Source organism: Papilio polytes, unplaced genomic scaffold (assembly GCF_000836215.1).
Source record: "Papilio polytes unplaced genomic scaffold, Ppol_1.0 DF824002.1, whole genome shotgun sequence".
In the NCBI taxonomy this organism is placed as follows: Eukaryota; Metazoa; Arthropoda; class Insecta; order Lepidoptera; family Papilionidae; genus Papilio; species Papilio polytes.
The window spans coordinates 251,202-272,339 of NW_013525202.1; the positions used below are offsets into that span (position 1 = coordinate 251,202).

Below are 21,138 nucleotides of genomic sequence, written 5' to 3' on the forward strand. Positions count from 1 at the left end.
AAGCGGGGAAAGTTACTAAAGTTACCATAAGGTGGAAAACGAGCATACGGCCATTTGAATTCGCCGAAATGGCGAATGCTGGCTACAGACATCTGTTGTTCCATATATGTTGCCTAGTTTTACTTGATAGGCGAGGGGACGCAGAAAGAGGATAATTACCCTTCTTATGCGTTCATATTCACATCAAAACTACCCTTTGATACGAAAATGTGTTTATTTAAAACATTATATTAGAGCCTTTTTTATGAGCATATTAGCTTTCGCCCGCGACTCCGTTCGCGTGGACTTAATAAATCCAAAGCGAGTAGCCTATGTGTACCAGAATCTTTACATCTTTACCAAAATTTCATCGATATCCGTTCAACATATATCCATACAAACATTTGCATTTATAATATTAGTATGATTATACACTAGTTTTCGCCTGCTACTCCGTCTGTGTGGACTTAAAAAATCAAAAATAGGTAGCCTATGTGTTCTTCCAGTTCTCTACATCTATGACTCACATCGAGTTCAGTTTAAGCTATTAATTCTAACATCCATCCATCTAAATTTCCCTTATAATGTTAGTAATATTGATATATTGTTTAGGATATCAAATTTAATGCGTGCTTTGGGTACTGAGGCGGTGCAAGACCCGACCGCCATCGAGGCGAAAGTTCGAGAACAAATTGCCAAGCGTCAGAAAACCCATCAAGATGCAAATAAAGCGAGAGCTCTTACTAAAGAACAGAAGAGAGAGAAGGTATGCGATTTTTAACTCTATTTTTCCAATTCTTAAGAACTACATAATATATATGTGAAGTATTTTTCACATTATCCCCGCTAATTTAATAAAATAATGGAAAAAAGAAAAGAACAAAAATGAAAAAAAGAAAAAAAACAGAAGATATAAACTGAGCATAAAAGAGTACGGACCAAGAGTCTGTAGATGTCGATAAAAAAACAAAAAAAAAACATAAATCGTTTGCTTATTGTCTCGTTTTAATTATTTTTAAATCCCATTTCAGATTGACAGGAAGATAAGAGAAGATACGTCGATGGGAGTCCACGTGGCTGTCTATAGGTGAGATAGCTGTCTAGTCCTTTTTACCTTATCCATAAGGTGATACGAGCAAGGCCACTTGAATTCGCCAGAATGGCGAAGCGACTGCTTACACATCCAGAATTGCAGATGCATTCCCTTAATCAACGGAGGACACGCCCTCAAAGCGGATATTTCCCCTTCTTATATGTATCTTCCCTTTTCATCCTTTCCTTATAATAAACTAGCTGTTGCTCACGATTATGCCCGCGTGAAATTAAACAATAATAAAAATATGTTACTCACAGATAAATTACCTTTCTAACGGTGAAAGAATTTTTAAAATCTCCCCAGTAGTTTTTGAGTTATTCCATACAAAAATACAAATCTTTCCTCTTCATAAATAATCTTTATAGTAAATCTATACTGTAAAGAGGGAACATTTGAATTTTTAAATTTTCGTATTTTTGTATGTATTAAAATAACTCAAAAACTACAGGGGTATGTCCAAAAATTCACCATTAGAAAGCTATTATCGCTGAATATAGGCTATGTTTTTCCTGTGGACGATATCGAACAAACAATTAGTGTATACTATTATACTATATATATATTTATATTATAAAAAGGAAAACTTTTGTTAGCTTGTATTGAATAGGCTCAAAAACTACTGGGACAATTTTAATAAATCCTTCACCGTCAAAGTCAATTTATCTGTAAGTAACACAGGCAAAAATGTTTTTTTAATCCCAAGCGGACGGTGTCGCGGGCAACAGCTAGTACTTAATAAAAACCTATATTTCAGAGTGAAGGATTTATTTGAATGTGCGTCAGCTAAGTTCAAAGTGGAGGTGAACGCGAAGCAGCTGCACATGACGGGCTGCGTGCTGCTGCACCGCGGCTGCTGCCTCGTCGTCGTAGAAGGAGGACCCAAACAGCACGATAAGTATAAGAGGTGAGAAAGGGATAGAGATAGAAATGACAGAAATATAGAGAAAAAAGAGAGGGAGAAAGGTAGAGAGTGAGAAATACGATAAGTGTAAGAAGTGAATGATAGAGAATACAGAAATACGGAGTGATGAAGGAGAAAAGAGATTCGGTAAGTATAAGAAGTAACAAAGGACAGAGGATATGACAGAAATATGGAGAAGAGTGAAGGAGAACGGTAGAGAGTTAGGAATGCGTGCAAGAATTCGGAGATAGAGAGGGAAAATAGAAGTGATAGATATAGATAGGCGAAGCGGTGAGGGAGAAAAGAGATAGGTACAGGAGGTGAGAGAGGAGGATAGAGATGGATAGAGAGAAAAGAAATTCCGGTAAGTTTAAGAGGCGAGTGATAGAGAAATACCAAGCAGGGAGGGAGAAAAAAGAGGAGTACAGGTGAGAGAGAAGGACGGAGATAGAGAGCGATATATAGAGAAAGAAATTCGATAAGTAACAGGGGAGTAAGGGATAGAAATAGAAGTGACAGAAATATGGAGAAAAAAGTAAAGGCGAACGGTAGAGTGTTAGAAATACGAGAATTACAAGAGTTCAAAGATAGAGAGGGAGACGAGGGTTAGGGAGAAAGGAAACTGTCTCCCTCACCTAACTTAGTGTAAATGGTATATTTTGGTCATATTCAGGCTGATGCTGTCCCGCATCAAGTGGGAAGAGGACGTGGTGAAGGATACGGATGGAGTGGAGGTACCCAACTCCTGCCAGCTGGTGTGGGAGGGAGTTACCAAGCACCGCGCCTTCGGGGAGATTAAATTCAAGGTAAACAGTTTTATAGCATAAAATAGCAATAGAATAAGTATATTTGGATTCGCCAAAATGGCGAAAAGACCACTGGGTACAAATGTCTGGCAAATTGCTTACTCCAAATCGATGAAGGATGCATAGAAAGAGGAAATTTTCTATTACTAAGTCCCCTCCTCTGTCAAATTTCTCTTCCCCATGTTTACTACCTAATTTCGCTTTTTACCATTTTACTAATTTAAATTAGCTTGTACTATCCAATTTAAATAAGAAAATACTGTTGAATAAATGTAGGTAACTCATCTGTAAATGCATATCTGGGCGCGATCGCTTCGCTATTTTGGCGAATTCAAGTAGATATTAGCTTTAGTACTTTATATTAAAATAATCTAAAGCAGAAATACCCGACTGAAAATATTAAAAATGAATAAAAAGGTGATTTGAACTTGGATTTTGAACTTTTTTTTTAGATTTTTTAAACTCACGGCCACTGTAGGTGTTTTGTGCCAATTTAATATATCCTATGACACTCTGGAGAAGAAGACGAATAAAATGACATTTCATTCGTCAAAATCGGTTCACTACTTTAGGCTACAAGCTATTACAAACATACATACACAAAACTCCATAAAAACACACGACAAACCCTTTTTATCAGTTGTAAAAATATAATTAAATTTGTACAGGTGATGCCGACAGAAAAACAGGCCAGAGAACATTTCCAGAAACACGGGGTTGAACATTATTGGGACCTAGCTTATAGCGGTGCGGTACTAGGTACTGCTGTCGACCAACCCTAGCTGACCCCTATCCGCAACGATATAACTAGAAAACAGGGGTCCAATTAACAAACGTATAGACCAGTTTAAGTTGACCTCTGTATGTAGCTTGTATTGAACCATGACTAGTTCTACACTAGATTGGGCGATGTGAATTTAAACGTCAGTATAGATGTATTAAGGAATATATATTTTTAAAGTTTTTTGTATTTTTTTTAACCATAAATCCCTGAATAATGTTGTAAATGAAACCTATTTTATGTAAGAGGTTGCTTTGTAAGACTGGCTGTCTAGGATAATTTAAATCTGACATATGTTCTATGTTCAATTAAGTTGTTCGAAATAGAGAGAAGAACAATGTTATGTTGAGTGAAAAAATATGTCTTATTTTTATATACTGTTAGGAACAAAATTAGTACCGTGCTGTAGAGTTGGCGCAACTCTAGATTACGGCATAAACGTCACGTCCCTAGCTGACAGCTGTCAATGTCACTACAAGTATGGATAGATTTGGCGCGCATTCTAAGTCCTGACGAGAAGTGTTGCTCTGAGTTTAAAGCGACAGTATCAATTAAATAAGTTGTCTAAAAATACACATGTATTAATGTTAATTTAAATGTAAATAAACATTATTTATTTTATCATTTGTGTGCTGGCTGAAGCAAATTCCTATAAAATACATTAATGTTTTACAACGCAGTCTTGTGGTTATTGTCTCATCGGAGTTAAGAAAGTAATTTAGAGCGCGCACATTACAAACTATCTCACAACTGTTTCCTTTTGATTGCTATAGGCTTATATTGAGGTGCAAAACTCGATTTTTAGTTGTGCAACTAAGTTGAAGGCTGCGAAATAATCGACAGTCTGTCCTCGGCGGTATTTCCAAACCAATACGACTTAGTGTCCTTCAAGAAGCGAGCCTACAATTTCCTTAAAGGCCGGCAACGCATCTGTAGTTCCTTTGGTGTTGCGGATGTCCACGGGTGTCATTGACCACCTTTGTGATCCCACTGCTCGTTTGCCCCCTTCTCAAATAAAAAAAAAATCATAACAGTTGTGCGATAGTCTAGTCAAAGGTGTAAATACGCTCTTGCTATTTCTGAGAATAATCACAGATATTAAAAGTACCAAATTTTCAGGTAGTAAAATTCCAAAGAAAAATGCAGTAAAGTTTCTTAGAACGCTTTGTGTTTTTAAAAAACCCTATGAGTAATTCAACTTATGAATATTAAAATAATTTGCGTAAACAAGAACGTCATTGGAAATTTGATAGTCAGTGTTACCATGCCTATAATTTTACCATGTTTAATATTAATTACTAGATTCTTAAATCCTTTATTATCCGATAAATTAAGCTTTAAAAATATTTAAAACTGGACAATAACATACACAATAAAGTTAAGCATTAAGTTAAAATATAAAAATAGATTTTATTAAAAGAAAAAAATAATTACCTTATCAATCATCTTGCAACACCGTTAGTGATGGGATTCATTAATTTTGTCGAAATATTCAGCGATCACTGCCAAATGACTCTGATTGGACATTTGAATACATGGTGATAAATTTTCAAGCATTCGGATAAAGGCATCAAAAAGGCCTATGTCCAACAGTGGCCAAATAAAAGCTGATGATAATTTACTTCCCCATTTTACATTTAATTCCTAAAATGATGATTCAATTTTCTGGTAAAAACAGTTATTTCGCTTTTAATATTTCAAACCTACATTACAATATTTGTATATCCTTAAAACTTATAAGAATCTGAAGTGTAACTCAAACGTTGCAATCAAATACATTGGCAATAATTTAAGGTTATATTCATTATGAATATTAAATATACAGGCACATCACTATTCCCAATACGTAGCCAAATGTCAATGACATTTGAGGAAATGTTGCTTGCTTGCATGTCGGGCGAGTTGAGTGGTCGCGGTGAAATAAAATGATTGTGTAGTCGCCAAGTCCGTTAATTGGCTCGAGACTCTAGTCTGCGCTGGCCAGCACACAATCTCCGGAACGCGACCCTAAAACAAGTTATTTTACACAAGAAAAACTCAACAAAGTGTTAATGAATAATTAAACAGCCTTCAAAAAGTACAAACGTGTGTACAAAGGCTTAATAAAATATTTAAACATTATCTTTCCTGTTTAAAAGTAATTATAAATTAAACATTCGAGATGGTGATTGAGAAAATTTGCTGTCTCGGTGCTGGCTACGTGGGAGGGCCGACATGCAGTGTTATAGCATTGAAATGCCCAAACATAAAGGTAACCGTCTGCGACAAGAGTATGGAACGCATCAACCAGTGGAATTCTGATAAATTACCTATCTACGAGCCTGGATTAGACGATGTCGTCAAACAATGTCGAGGTAAAAATTTATTTTTCTCCACGGATATCGCGAAAAGTATTCAAGAAGCTGATTTAATTTTCATCTCTGTTAATACTCCGACAAAAACCTTCGGCAATGGTAAAGGGAGAGCCGCAGACTTGAAGTACATCGAAGGTGCTGCGAGAATGATAGCAGATTTGGCCACCAGTAACAAAATTGTGGTAGAAAAGAGCACCGTTCCAGTCAAAGCAGCTGAAATTATAATGAAAATACTCCGTGCAAATACCAAACCTGGAGTAGAGTATCAAATTTTGTCTAATCCTGAATTCTTAGCTGAAGGTACAGCTATAGTAGACCTTGTTGAAGCTGATAGGGTGCTTATAGGTGGAGAGGATACACCTGAAGGTCAGAAAGCTGTTCAAGAACTTTGCTGGGTGTACGAACACTGGATTCCAGCTAAAAACATCTTAACAACTAACACTTGGAGTTCCGAGCTATCTAAGCTTGCAGCAAACGCTTTCCTTGCACAAAGAATATCTAGTATTAACTCATTATCAGCAGTATGCGAGGCTACAGGTGCTGATGTGTCCGAAGTTGCTCGAGCAGTAGGTAGAGATTCCCGTATCGGTCCTAAATTCTTAGAAGCCTCTATCGGTTTCGGAGGCAGCTGTTTCCAGAAAGACATATTGAATTTAATATATCTCTGTGAATGTTTGAATTTACCTGAAGTTGCAGCGTATTGGCAGCAGGTTGTTAGTTTAAACGACTACCAGAAGACGAGGTTCACTCGTAAAGTTATAGAATCTTTATTCAACACAGTTACGGACAAGAAGATCGCTATACTGGGTTTCTCTTTTAAGAAGAATACTGGTGATACTCGGGAGTCACCAGCTATCTATGTTTGTAAGACCTTACTAGATGAAGGAGCAAAACTACATATATATGACCCGAAAGTAGAGACTGATCAAATTTACTATGAGTTAACAACACCTTATGTAACAAATGAGCCAGAGATTGTCCGTAAAAACATAGAAATACACAATACTGCTTATTCCGCAGTAGCCGGAGCTCATGCTTTAGTACTCTGCACTGAATGGGATGAATTTAAAGTCTTAGATTACAAAAAGATATATGAAGTGATGATGAAGCCAGCATATATTTTCGATGGAAGGAAGATCTTAGACCATGAGCAGCTGATAAACATTGGTTTCCATGTCCAGACTATAGGGAAGCGGTTATCGAGAACTGGAAGCATCAGAGCACAAGGAAGCCAGACTTTGCCGTAAAATGTAAGTTGATAATTTTAATGTTTATTTGTCTATAAGATTTTTTTAAGTTCCAATTAAGTAAAAACTGAACTCTGCTTCAATATAATTTGACATGGTGTATTTTAGGATTTTTTGTCCCATGTTTTTAGTTTTTTAAATTTTTTTTTATATTCTATATTTCTAAAAGGAAACTTAAAAAAGATATTAATAGTGATTAGTAAATCATAGCTATCAAATCGAAAAGACTTTTTTTCCAAAAAAAATTTTTTTTTCTTTTAATTTTTTTTACAATTTTTTTACTGGTTTGGTGAATACATAGGTTGTAAAAAAAATCAAGTTATAAGCATAACTAAAAGCTATTAAATGGGTTTTTTTTATGATTGTATTCACAATTTACCATACATTTATCAAAGGCTTACCTGATAAGAGTGCAGGCTGTATGTTTGAAATATTATTTAAACACAAAAATATATGAACAATTTATTTCTTCTAGAATAGTCCTTGTCTTGATGAGATAAGAATCTGTTTAATTAGGAATTAATAAAAAAAACTTTAAAAGGGATGAATTTAAACTTTTATATGGTTAATTTTTGTGATGTTGGCTACTCTTAAATCTTACTTCTAACTTCTTACTAATATTATAAATGCGAAAGTTTAGGTGGATGGATGGATAGATGGATGGATGTTTGTTAGCGTTTGTAGCCTAAACGGCTGAACGGATCTCCTTGAAATTTGGCACAGGTTTAGAGCATAGTCTGGAAGAACACATAGGCTACTTTTTATCCCGGGAATAGTTACGGTTCACGTAGGATTCGTTAATTTAGTTTTTTAATGTTTACTCGATTATTCTGCAACGATTCAACATATCTTATTGAAATTTGGCACAGATATAAAACAAAGTCTGGAGTACACATGGGATAAGCTTCATCCCCGAGACATGTCCGGTTCCCGAGGGATACGTAGTTTTTTGTAATTTATGTAGTTCGTATGTTTTCTAATACCACACGGACGAAGTCGCGGGCAGCAGCTCGTAATAATATAAATGCGAAAGTTTAGATAGATGTTTGTTAGAGTTTGTAGCCTAAACGGCTGAACGGATGTCGATGTAATTTGGTATAGATGTAGAGGATAGTCTGGAAGAACACATAGGCTACTCACTTTTTATTTCACGCGGACGGAGTCGCGGGCGAAAGCTAGTAAATATTTGTTGCTACAAAACCTCAGTCTAATTAATAGTTAAAGAATAAAGGGGAATATATTTTTCTTTGAGTTTTGTTAGTGTAACGTACATTTAAAAGGTTACGGGGTCAACGTTACACAAACGTAGTCTGGGCGAAAGTTACCGTTGGGTAATAGACGAATTATGTATATTATTACTTGAAAAATTTAATGACGGATTAGAGAAATAATTCGGAAAATGTATAATAGAGTTCGTTATTTAGATTTTTTGCGGTTAATTTTGAATATACATTTTCCAAATATTAACAAAAAATGTCCAATAATTCGAATAAAAAGAAAGATTTTTATAGTAACATTTGTATGCAATATGTGATTTTTTATTTATAAAAAAATCATACGCCTTATTCTATACTAAGTTGTTGCTCGCGACTTTGTCCATGTGAAATTAAAAATTGTAAATAGCCTATGTTACTCAGCGACTTTTAATGGTGAAAGAATTTTTGAAATCAACCCAATAGTTTTTGAGTTATTTCAATACATACAAAAATACAAATCTTTTCATTATAATTGGTAAAAATACAGATATAGACGGAAATAGAAAAACGTAACGTATAGTTTTATACAGCTTTAAACACTAATGTTGCCTAAGTTATATAATTTTTTTTAAAGATTTTGGGTGTTAAAACTTAAAAAGACCATTTGATTTTAGCAATCTAACGATGATTCAGAACTGGCCGTATTTAATTTATTTTTAAAATACCTTGCCTGTTTGTATTTTTTTAATTCAATACCTCGCACTGGCCAGTACGTAGTAATGACAGTTTTTTTTTTAAATAAACAATTCGCAATCGTAAGAGGTAATTTGAATTAAGAACAGTTTCAAATGCCGTTAGAATCTATTTGGAACGCAGATAGAATACGTTTTATAATAGAACTAATTTTGCATACACGTCTCCTGATTCCTTTGCCGTTTTGTTTTTTTTTTATATTTTTTTAAATGAGCAACGGTCGCAAGCTTCGTGTTCGTTTTTGTAACGCACATGTGTTTCTTTTTGTCGATGTTTTAAATTATTCTTAGAATTGTGTATAAAAACTGCATTCGAACCAGAGTCATTTGTTACCAGAACCGGTTTAAAGATTTTGCAATCGGAAGACGCGTTTCAAATTCGCCGATTCAAAGACAATCTGGCTTATTTTTTACTGTGGTAATGTGGGAAAAAAATGTTCCCGCGAAACATAGACATTATCATATCGTAACTCAATATTTCCTTAACCAATATTGACGATTCCCATAATACTAATAAGTTCAACAATACTAATCTGTACTATTATAATAAAGCGTAAACACACACTTCTTTGTTGCCTAAGATGTCAGCAATTACAGCATATTTTTGAATAATCCTTTTCTTAATAAAAAGCCCTACACTTACGTCACGCTTTACGCTATATGTTTTCATGCCATTAGACTTAGTGGGGTAAATATTTTGTATAAAAACCCTAATGTTGGAAAGAGACCATAAGTTGCTGCTAACATCAAGGAAGCAAGGTTGTCATCATGTCATGTCATTTTGACATTTGTAATTGATAATTTGACAAATGTAAACAATCAAATAAAATGTTCATAATTTCATGCGGATGAAGTCGCGCGGGAACAGCTAGTGAGGAGTAATGAGGAATGATTTGTATTTATAACTCAAAAACTACTGGGCCGATTTTAAACATTCTTTCATCGTTAGAAAGGTAATTTATCTGTGAATAACATAGGCTGTATTTTTTATTATTTTTTTAATTTCACGCAAGTGTATATTGAAATATTTTTAAGAGGTTTTAAAAATGTCTTTTATGTGTTTAAACTAATATTTTTAGGTTTTCTTGGATTATTCAAACAAAGGCTTAAAGTGGGGTTGTTTTATTTTAAACAATTAGTTACTGTATACGTCAACGGATATTGTAACACATGGCGATAATGTATGCAAAGGCCGGGAATAGATTACATCTCGCTATGTCGGAATTCCGATACCGGTATTTATCTTATACTAGCTTTCGCCTGACTCCGTTCGCGTGGAATTGAAAAATAACAAAAGTTAATATCCTATGTTTTCTTCCAGACTATCCTCTACATCTGTACCAAATTTCATCGAAATCTGTTCAGCCGTTTAGGCTACAAACTCTAACAAACATCCATCTAAACTTTCGCATCAAAGTTTAGATGGATGGATGTTTGTTAAGAGTTTGTAGCCTAAACAGCTGAACGAATATAGATGAAATTTGGTATAAATGTAGAGGATAGTCTGGAAGAATACATAGGCCACTTGATTTTTTTTTTAATTTCGCGCGGACGTAGTGGCGGGAGAAAGCTAGTTTTTTTATAATATGAGTGTTAAAAGTTCTTCAACATCATAGTAAAACTTGTTTTATTGTATTTTTCATTATTTAAAAATAAATAAAATAAAATAGAATAAACCTTTATTGCTGTTCTTAAATTAAAGTAATATTTTAAATTTACAGTTACATGCTATCTAATACTTAGGGAGATTTCATGTGACAATCATAATTATAAATTAAAAGAAACCAAAGCTTAAGTTAAACAAACTTAAGTTGAAAAATTAAGAAAAAAAAATTAACTTAATTTTTCATTATTTATTAATATTTAAATTCAATACCATAACTAGAAGGTCGTTGTTACCTCGCTTAAAACGTGATCTGTACATATTTACTAATTAAATGAATGTATGAATCGTGACTGACATCTGACGTCACGATTCACACAGACGACCTTGGACATATGACCTTTAGAAGTTCTAAGGTTTTACGCAACTATTTGGTAGTTTAGTTAAAAGCTTTATAGTTTGTCTAAAGATAGATTAGTTTGATAAGTGACGCATAAGTATCGAGTTCAATTTGTATGAAGGCAAATGCTGAATAGACAGGTATCGTAGTGACGAAACACGCAGCGAACAATTATGAACTATCGATATTCGGTTTAAATAATTATCGAACTTAACTAAAATTATTATTTTCTTATTAACTAATTTAGAGGACAATTCTATTATTGATTATAATGTAGAGAATTTAGCGATGACAGAAAAAATAGCGAAATCCAATTCGATTACGTACAGCTGTAGTAGTAATAAACATTTATTTACTCTCATTATTTGTTATGGTCATTATTAATTTGAGAAAATAGTGTTTTTTTTTTTAAATTCATAAGTTATAACTATAAATCTATCGATTCCAACTAGTATAAGAATAAAAATCGCAAATCGATAAGATTCATGACTGATTACACAACCCATCCCTACTAAATTTGAAGTGAATTGTCAAACTAATCTAAATTATTTAGACAAAGTATAGAGCTCGCACACCTTTGAATAAACTATCGCATATTTTAAGTCACGCTTAGATTCCTATGAGCTTATATGGAAGTGAACACTACTTGATTTTTACTTGTGCAAAACAGTTAAATTGACTGCAAAACAATCGACAATCACGACACGACAAACGACAATCTATACATATAATAAAACTAGCTTTCGCAAGCGACTCCGACCGCGCGGTATTTAAAAAAAAACAAGTAGCCTATGTGTTCTTCCAGATTATCCTCTACATCTGTGCCAAGTTTCATTGAGATCCGTTCAGCAGTTTCGTCTACAAACTCTAACAAACATCCATCCATCTAAACTTTCGCATTTATAATATTAATAAAATTGGAGTGTCTGTAATATCAAAAGAAGTTTGTGGACGACAGCTCGTTAAATAATGTATTTATCTAATTATTTTAGTAGTTTCGTAAAATAACGTGTTTTATTTATTTTAACAAAACTATTCTATTAATTAAAAAATATTATTGACAACCCTAATAAGAAAACATATTTATCTATATTGACAACCCTAATCACACAACTGTACATCCTTGACACGATTATTTAACCAACGGTACGAGTCGAGGAAAATACAGCAAGAGACAAAGTCTTTTGGCAAATATTTACTTTGAATTTGCAGTTTAAAAACATAAATACCTTGAAAAGCTGAGGATACCTTCTTACAAACATCCATCCATTTGAGCTTTCGAATTTCAAGAAACAGTGAATTTTCTTTACCCGTGAACCATTAGCTGTTCCCGTGCGACTTCATCCGCATGAATTTACGACAAATTTATTATATTACGAGCTGTTGCCCGCGACTTCGTCCGCGTGATATTAGAAAACATACGAACTGTATAAATTACAAAAACTACGTATCCCTCGGGAACCGGACATTTCTCTGGGATGAAGCTTATCTCATGTGTACTCCAGACTTTGTTTTATATCTGTGCCAAATTTCAATAAGATATGTTGAACCGTTGCAGAATGATCGAGTGAACATTAAAAAATTAAATTAATGAATCCCACGGGAACCGTAACTATTCCAGGGATAAAAAGTAGCCTATGTGTTCTTCCAGACTATTCTCTAAACCTGTGCCAAATTTCATGGAGATCCGTTCAGCCGTTTAGGCTACAAACGCTAACAAACATCCATCCATCTAAACTTTCGCATTTATAATATCAGTAAGATATTGTCAAAATGATATGACATGATGACAAACCATGGCAATCTTTCTTTCTTGATGTTGGCAGCAACTTATGGTCTCTTTCCCACATTAGGGTTTTTTCCAAAATATTTCCCCCCTATGTTTAATAGCGTGGAAATATATAGCCTAAAGCGTGACGTAAGTGTAGGGCTTTTTATTAAAAATGGTTTATTCAAAAATATGGTGTAATTGCCGACATCTTAGGCAACAAAGAAGTGTGTGTTTACGCTTTATTATAATAGTATACTCGTAGATATAGTATGTGTACATACGATATACGTTGCGAGAAAATTATCTAGAAATTATTTGATCGTGTTTCTTGATATGCTTACGTTTTCCTTGTGTTTTTTCAATTAGAATAGTTGTAGAAATTAAGATATGGATTTTGTATTGATAAGAGGTATTTGTTATACCTTTATATCGAAATAATTAGTATGTCGCAATTAAAATATTATCTTACTAATATTATAAATGCGAAAGTTTAGATGTTTGTTAGAGTTTGTAGCCTAAACTGCTGAACAAATCTCCGTGAATTTCGGCACAGATGAAGAGTATTTTTTATTCTGGGAATAGTTACGGTTCCCGTGGGATTCATTAATTCAGTTTTTTAATGTTTACTCGATCATTCTGCAACGGTTCAACATATCTTATTGAAAGGCACAGATATAAAACAATGTCTGGAGTACACATGGGATAAAGTTCATCCCCAAGAAATGTCCGGTTCCCGAGGGATACGTAGCTTTTTGTTATTTATATAGTTCGTATTTATATCGTTCGTATTCGTAACAGCTTGTTAGTAATAAATTCATTTTATAAGAACCGCCGGTTTCCGATGAACTTTAAAATAAGAGAACACTTTAGTTGTACAGGAGATAATTATTATTATATAATTAAGGATTTCTTTTTACAAAAACGGGCATACTTTTGACAAAACTATCGCACAACTGTTTCGTCTCGCTTTGATTCCTACGAGCTCATATTAAAGTGTGCACACTTTTCAAACTAACAGTAAATTGACTGCGAAACAATAGACAATCGCACAACAATTTTGCGATTGTTTTTTCTATAATATAAGATAGCAAACTCGCAAGCGGCCTGAATCCACCGAAATGGAAAGCGATCGCTGCACATAAACATCCGCGATTGCAGCGCTGCCTACCCTTCATTGACGGAGACGCACATAAAGAGGACATTTCCCTTTACTATGGGTCTCCTTCACTGTCAAATCCACTTTTCCTTCCCGTCCACACACTTAAGAAAAGGGTGAAAAGGAAAAGGGACTAAAATTAGGCCTGCGGCACCATATTCATCAGACGAAACGCGGAATTCCTTCCACTTCACGCCTGTCTTGTGTGGTTGTGGTATTACACCGGGCGAGCCCTACAGTGCGAAGACGTTAAAGCGGGCTCTACCACTGTTTAATCAAAGGAGAATGTTTAATTGTATTATTGAACTAGCTGTTCCCTTGCGGCTTCATCTGCATGAAATTATGAAAATTTTATTTCATTGTTTACATTTGTCAAATTATCAATAGCAAATGTCAAACTGACATGACATGACAAACCTTAGCAATCTTGCTTTCTTGATGTTGGCAGCAACTTATGGTCTCTTTCCCACATTTGGGTTTTTATCCAAAATATTTACTCCTAAGTTTAATGACGTGAAAATATATAGCCTAAAGCGTGACCTAAGTGTAGGGCGTTTTATTAAACAAAGAATTATTTATAAATATGGTGTAATTGCTGACATCTTAGGCAACAAAGAAGTGTGTGTGTTTACGCTTTATTATAATAGTAAAGAAGTAAATATTGTACTGTAATTTTTTTACGTACATACTATGTACATAACAACGTTATTAATGTTATCAGCATATATTGTAAAACTTGTTTCCTTGAATAATTTAGCGATTACGAAATTTGTTTCATATTAAAACATTATCTTAACATGTTAATGTAAAAGTTTTTATCGGTATAAAAGTATTTTTCCGGTACGTTAACGCAGTTTTCTAGTAACCTCTTTAATCAATATTAATTTTTACAGTGGTAGTGCCCGCTTTAACATCTTAGCACTGCAGGGTCGGCACGCCCCCAGTAATACCACGACCACACAGAGGACAGGCGTGAAATGGAAGCAATGCCGTGTTTCGTCTGATGAGTGTGGTGCCGGAGGCCTAATTTAAGTCCCTTTCTCTACCACCCTTTTCTTATAAGGAGAGGATGGGAAGGGGAAGTGGATTTGACGATGGAGGAGATGCATAGGAAGAGGAAATATCCTCTTTATGTGCGTCTCCTCCTCCGTCGGATAAGGGTAGGCAACGCATCTGCAATCGCGGATGTCTATGGGCAGCGGTCGCTTCGCCATTTTGGCGGATTCAGGTGGCCACTTGCTCGTTTGCCACCTTATGTTATAAAAAAAAATAATACTTAATGAGGCAAAAACTTTTTATCAATTTTTAAAGAAACATGCGAACAGACTTTAAAAAATAAAACCGACTTCCAAACAAAATATTCTCAAAAAAAAAAACAGTACACTAAAAAGTAACGAAATAATACCTTGAAAGTAGTAAACATCCCATATTGTTGCTGTTATGTTTATATTGTACAATTATTATTACTTTGATGTCGGTGTCAGCCAAGGTATGCAGTGATATTTCTATGTAAGGCTTTCTACATTTTTACCATAACAATTGACAATTGAAAGTATAGTAATGTTTAAGTAATGAATCTATGATTTGGCAGTGGAGGAGACGCATAGGTAAGGGAAATGTCCTCTTTATGTGCGTCTCTATCAATGAAGGGTAGGCAACGCTGCAATTACGGATGTTTATGGGCAGCGGTCGTTTTCTATTTCAGTGGATTCAGGCCGCTTGCTCGTTTGCCACCTTGTTATAAAAAAAATGAAGTCCCTCGGTGATTTTACCAACCTATTGTAGACTTTTACAGCAGTACCTTGATATTTGTAAATAGTGTTCATATTGTATTTATAACTTCGCTTGTCAGTTTGTCGTCCCATTGACCTACTGCCTCTTTGATAAATTGCATAGTTTGTACCCAACGAGCATGCCATATTATCTTTACTAGTATTATAAAGAGGAAAGATTTGTATTTTTGTAGTAGCTTTCGACCGCGATTTCGTCCGCGTGGAATAAAAAAAACCAAAAGTGAGTAACCTATATGTTCTTCCAGACTATCCTCTACATTTCTACCAAATTTCATCGACATCCGTTCAGTCGTTTAGGCTACAAACTCTAACAAACATCCATCTAAACTTTCACATTTATAATACGAGTATTAGTATGATGTAACTAAAAAACTACTGGGCCGATTTTAAAAATTCTTTCACCGTTAGGAAGATAATTTATTTGTAACACAGGCTTTTATTTATAATCTTAAGGCGGACGAACTCGGGACCATCAACAAGTCTATATAAATGTTATAAAGAGGAAAGATTTTTATTTTTGCATGTATTGTAATAACTCAAAAACTACTGGGCCGATTTTAAAAATTCTTTCACCACAAGAAAGGTAATTTATCTGTGAGTACCATAGGTTATGGAAAAATATAGGTTATTTTTTTAATTTTACGGGGACGTAGTCGCGAGGAAGAACTAGTTGAATATAAAAGCCTTTAAAAAAGTGAATCAGAACGTATTTCGTTCATATCAGTACATTTGACAAATTTAACATTTCCTGAATAAATCAGTGTAATCTAAACACATAGATAATTTATTATATAGATAATAAATATTTCATTTATTATCTATATCTTTATTGAACATAAATACGTATTATAAAAATAAAAATAAAGATTATACTTTTAGTGTTTTCCCGCGCTTTTATTGTCTACATATTAGTGAAAAATTCTCATAAAATTCAGCAATTTCAAGGTTATATTCTAGCTGTTGCCCGCGAATTCCACGTGGTATTAGTAAACATACGAACTATATAAATAACAAAAAGCTACGTATCCCTCGGGAACAGGACATTTCTGGATGAACCTTATTCCATGTGTACTCCAGACTTTGTTTTATATCTGTGTCTTTCAATAAGATATGTTGAACAGTTGCAGAATGATCGAGTAAACATTAAAAAACATAATGAATTCCACGGGAACCGTAACTATTCCCGGGATAAAAAGTAGCCTATGTATTCTTCCAGACAGACTATGCTCTAAACCTGTGCCAAATTTCATGGAGATCCGTTCAGCAGTTTAGGCTACAAACGCTAACAAACATCCATCCATCCATCGTAACTTTCGAATTACGCTAATCCGCTCTTTCCATCACATATTTTACACGTTGGATTGTTAGACAATTTACAATTTGGGACAGGTCCTTACTCTATTCTACGACTAGCTGTTCCCGTGTGGCTTCATCCGCATGAAATTATGAAAACCTTATTTTATTCTTTAGACTTGTCAAATTCTCAATTGTAAATGTCAAAATGACATGACATGACAAAGCAAGGTTTGCTTCCATGATGTTGGCAGCAACTTATGGTCTCTTTGCTACATTAGGGTTTTACCCAAAATGTTTACCCCTTAAGTTTAATGGCGTGAAAATATATAGCTTAAAGCGTGACGCAAGTGTAGGGCTTTTTATTAAAGAAAGAATTATTCAAAAATATGCAGTAATTGCTGATATCTTAGGCAACAAAGAAGTGAGTGTTTACGCTTTATTATAATAGTATAGATAAAAGAAATATTTTTTTAATAAATGTTATTTTGTTTCAGGTAAAAAAGGCGAAGAAAGAGGAACAATTTAGCTGTAAGGATATTAGGAGCCTTTGATTAAACTATCGCACGACTCTGCGATTGTTTCGCAGCCAATTCAACTGTTTTCCCACAACTAAAAGTCGAGTGTGTTTAACTTGTTACCGACAGCGCGGCAGCCAAAAATACAAAACACCTTTTATCAAACTAACACACCTTTATTCAAAACTTATTTACAACATATACAAAAAACTCAAAACTATCTCGATCACATCTTGACTTCTTATTCTTTTTCTATATATTTTCTTTAACCAATGATAAATGCTATGGTGGCGAGTATGCAACCTCTTTTGTATACTTGCTTGTCAGCCAAAGAGGTTGTATTTTGCAGTCAACACTGTGTACACTATAACTTGTAGGAATCAAAGCGGGACTAAACAGTTCTGCGATGGTTTAATCAAGTTTCTCACACTAATCCAGTTTTAGTCGACAATTAAGAAATGAATTTGTAAAAAGACTTCCATAAGTGACTATGAGAACGCACGCCTTAAGTTGACAACCCCCGATCTGATTTTATTCCAGACATTTTATTTTTTTATAATATAAGTAGATAATAAAAACAAATAGTCAATTTAATAAAAAATAGACAATTCCCGCCAGTTTTACACAGACAATAAATATCCAAATAGTGCGGTTGCAACCAGTTATTTGAAACGTTTCAACGTTATAACTGCTATTTAGCGTTATTTTTACGTTATTAGCAGATGGTAAATCCAAAAATAAAAATGAGAATTTTTATTAAACACTGCCTTTTTTGATTATTACAAATTACTTAGGGCTTAAAAACATATATCTTTTTATATTGCTTAGAGTTATATTTTTGCTTTTATTTTTATTTGAATCTATATTTTTATAAATGTATGGCTTTATCGTAAGAATTGTTTGTATGACTTTTTAATATTGATTTAGTTTATATTTCGTTTTTAAGAATGTAGTTTTAATTGTAACGTAATTAGGCATAATTTTGCTTGACCGGTTTTTCGCGGTAAATCTATTCACAGATGAAATTTGGCATTCTCTTTGTTTTTTAATTATAGTTTTTTAGAAACGAGAATAAACAGTACTAAACGTCACAAATAAATAAAAAAATTATTGATTTACTATAAATGCGGTTTTAAAAAACAATTTAATGTTGTTTTTTACTTTTTGTGTTAATTTGTAGACGATCAACGAATATTGGAATAGCTATACTTTGTCTAAATAAGATAGATTAGTTTGACAATTCATTTGACAATTTAGTAGGGATGGGATTTGTATAAAATCAGTTGTGAATCTTTTCGATTTTTACTCTCATAAAAGTTGGAATCAATAGAGTCATATTTATAACTTATGAATTAAAAAAAAACACTGTTTTCTCACATTAGTAATGACCTGCAGAACCATTACAACTAATGAGAGTAAATAAATGTTTAATACTACTACAGCCGTACGTAATCGAATTGGATTTCGCTATTATTTCTGTCATCTATAAATTCTCTACACTATAATCAATACTAGAATTATCCTCTAAATTAGTTAATAAGAAAATAATAATTTTAGTTAAGTTCGATAATTATTTAAACCGAATATCGATAGTTCATAATAGTTAGCTGCGTGTTTCGTCACTACGATACCTGTCTATTAAGTACGGCATTTGCCGTCATACAAATTGAATTCGATACTTCATATGCGTCATCAAACTAATCTGTTTTATTTAGACAAACTAGACAATTGAATACGACGCCATCTTTGTCTAGCGCAATAATTGTCACCTTGACATTTGAGTTTCGATAAATTGGCGCGAAAATTTACATAGGTACTGCAATATTACGAAACTGTTGTATTTTAGTTGAAAATGTACAATGGAGGGAATCCGCGGTGTCCCACTTTTGGAATGCATCGTTCGCAACGAGACAAACTTCGATTCAATTTATTTATTTTTATCGGAATGCCAACAAAACATTTTAAAACAGCCAATTAGATGCAGTAGATGTAATCGAGGCGTCGTTAGCTCAGTGGTTTAAGCACTTGACTTGTTATCTACAGGTCTTGGGTTCGAATCTTATACCAATGTAATTTTCGATTTTTCGAATTTCCATATGTACATAATTTACCCGACGTTCTTACGGTGAAGGAAAACATTGTGATGCATATCGGTGAAGAAATTCAAAGATATGTGTGAAGTCAACCCGCAGTGGGGCAGCGTGACTGGCCTAGTCACCACTTAGGGTAGGCTCCGAGCACCTCGGTGGGGACGTATGGTAATGAAGTGCAAACTAAGGGATTATAATAAAAAGAAACTTTTTTCGTAGATTCGTTTAAAAGCTACGTTATATTGGTTTTAAATTGTTCTAACTTTTGTAGCTTTAAAGGTTGGAACATCCAGTTTCCTCGACTGTACATTTTTGCTAATAAAATTGTTTTAATTCGTAAAACATTGTAATGACATTTACGACAATAGAACAAGAAATAAAGATTTATGTCTGAAATTAAAAATGACAATGCACTTTATCATTAACTAGCTGTTCCCGTGCGACTTCATCCGCATAAATTTATGAAAATTTTATTTTATTGTTTGCATGTGTCAAATTATCAATTGCAAATGTCAAAATGACATGACATAATGACAACCTTGCTTCCTTGATGTTGGCAGCAACTTATGGTCTCTTTCCAAAATTAGGGGTTTTATACAAAATAATTACCTAAGTTTAATGGCGTGAAAATATATAGCCTAAAGCTTGACGTAAGTGTAGGGTTTTTATTTGAAAAAAATATTCAAAAATATGCTGTGATTGCTGACATCTTAGGCAACAAAGAAGTGTGTGTTTACGCTTTATTATAATAGTATTGATGATAGTAATCTTATCATACGGATTATTAATTAAAACAGCATATTTTAATGGAATAATGTCATTCAGTGATAACATCAAAATGCATTTATCGATAATTTCTTTATTACTGTTCCGCAGCGAAATTTCTTAGAAAACTCGAACTCGATTCGAACAATACGTTAGTGAAATGAGGAAGGAATTTGTAGTTTGTGTTGTTGGAATTCTAGGAAATTAAACTATAACGCATTTTAGTGACAAAATGGTTTTATGCGTCTTGTAAAATTAGAAAAGAAATATAGTAAAAGTCAATACGACAACCGTATCCATTTTTTCGCTAATACCCAACCGGAAATGAGGTCGGTAATATATTTTTTAGTCTGCACTTTCGTCTAAGGTAACCACAGATTATGCTATCGCAGTTTTTATTGCTTTAATAAATCGCAATTAATATTTTATTTTTGACCTCTGCTTCCGCTTCCGTTAAAATATCCTCCGTAACAACCCTATTATAGTTGAAATCACACCGAATTTGCTTTTGAGTTGGTATACAAATATTGTGACATTTTAATTTTTTTTTTGTATAGTCTGTAACTTCACATCTCCATCGGATATGTTATTTAATCTGTTATGTTCTAGATGATGCAATATTTATAGCGAAACACTG

At 33.8% G+C, this 21,138-nt stretch overlaps 2 protein-coding genes across 2 annotated transcripts in view; both read left to right on the plus strand.

Annotated features, from left to right (window-relative positions):
* The window catches only part of LOC106101220 (U4/U6 small nuclear ribonucleoprotein Prp3), a 16,034-nt gene extending 12,291 nt beyond the window's left edge, over positions 1-3,743 (plus strand). Inside the window, exons 11-15 of the mRNA XM_013280379.1 lie at positions 443-745; positions 1,011-1,066; positions 1,830-1,979; positions 2,650-2,782; positions 3,451-3,743. Of these exons, the coding sequence (XP_013135833.1) occupies positions 443-745; positions 1,011-1,066; positions 1,830-1,979; positions 2,650-2,782; positions 3,451-3,564 (756 nt within the window). The 3' untranslated portion in view covers positions 3,565-3,743. The remainder of the gene's footprint in view (positions 1-442; positions 746-1,010; positions 1,067-1,829; positions 1,980-2,649; positions 2,783-3,450) is intronic.
* A 1,682-nt stretch (positions 3,744-5,425) lies between these two features.
* Positions 5,426-17,751, plus strand: LOC106101258 (UDP-glucose 6-dehydrogenase). The gene is made up of 2 exons (XM_013280423.1): positions 5,426-7,167; positions 17,626-17,751. Exon 1 carries the CDS (start codon positions 5,725-5,727, stop codon positions 7,162-7,164), a length of 1,440 nt encoding a protein of 479 aa, XP_013135877.1. The 5' UTR covers positions 5,426-5,724; the 3' UTR covers positions 7,165-7,167; positions 17,626-17,751.
* Positions 17,752-21,138: the final 3,387 nt, after the last annotated feature.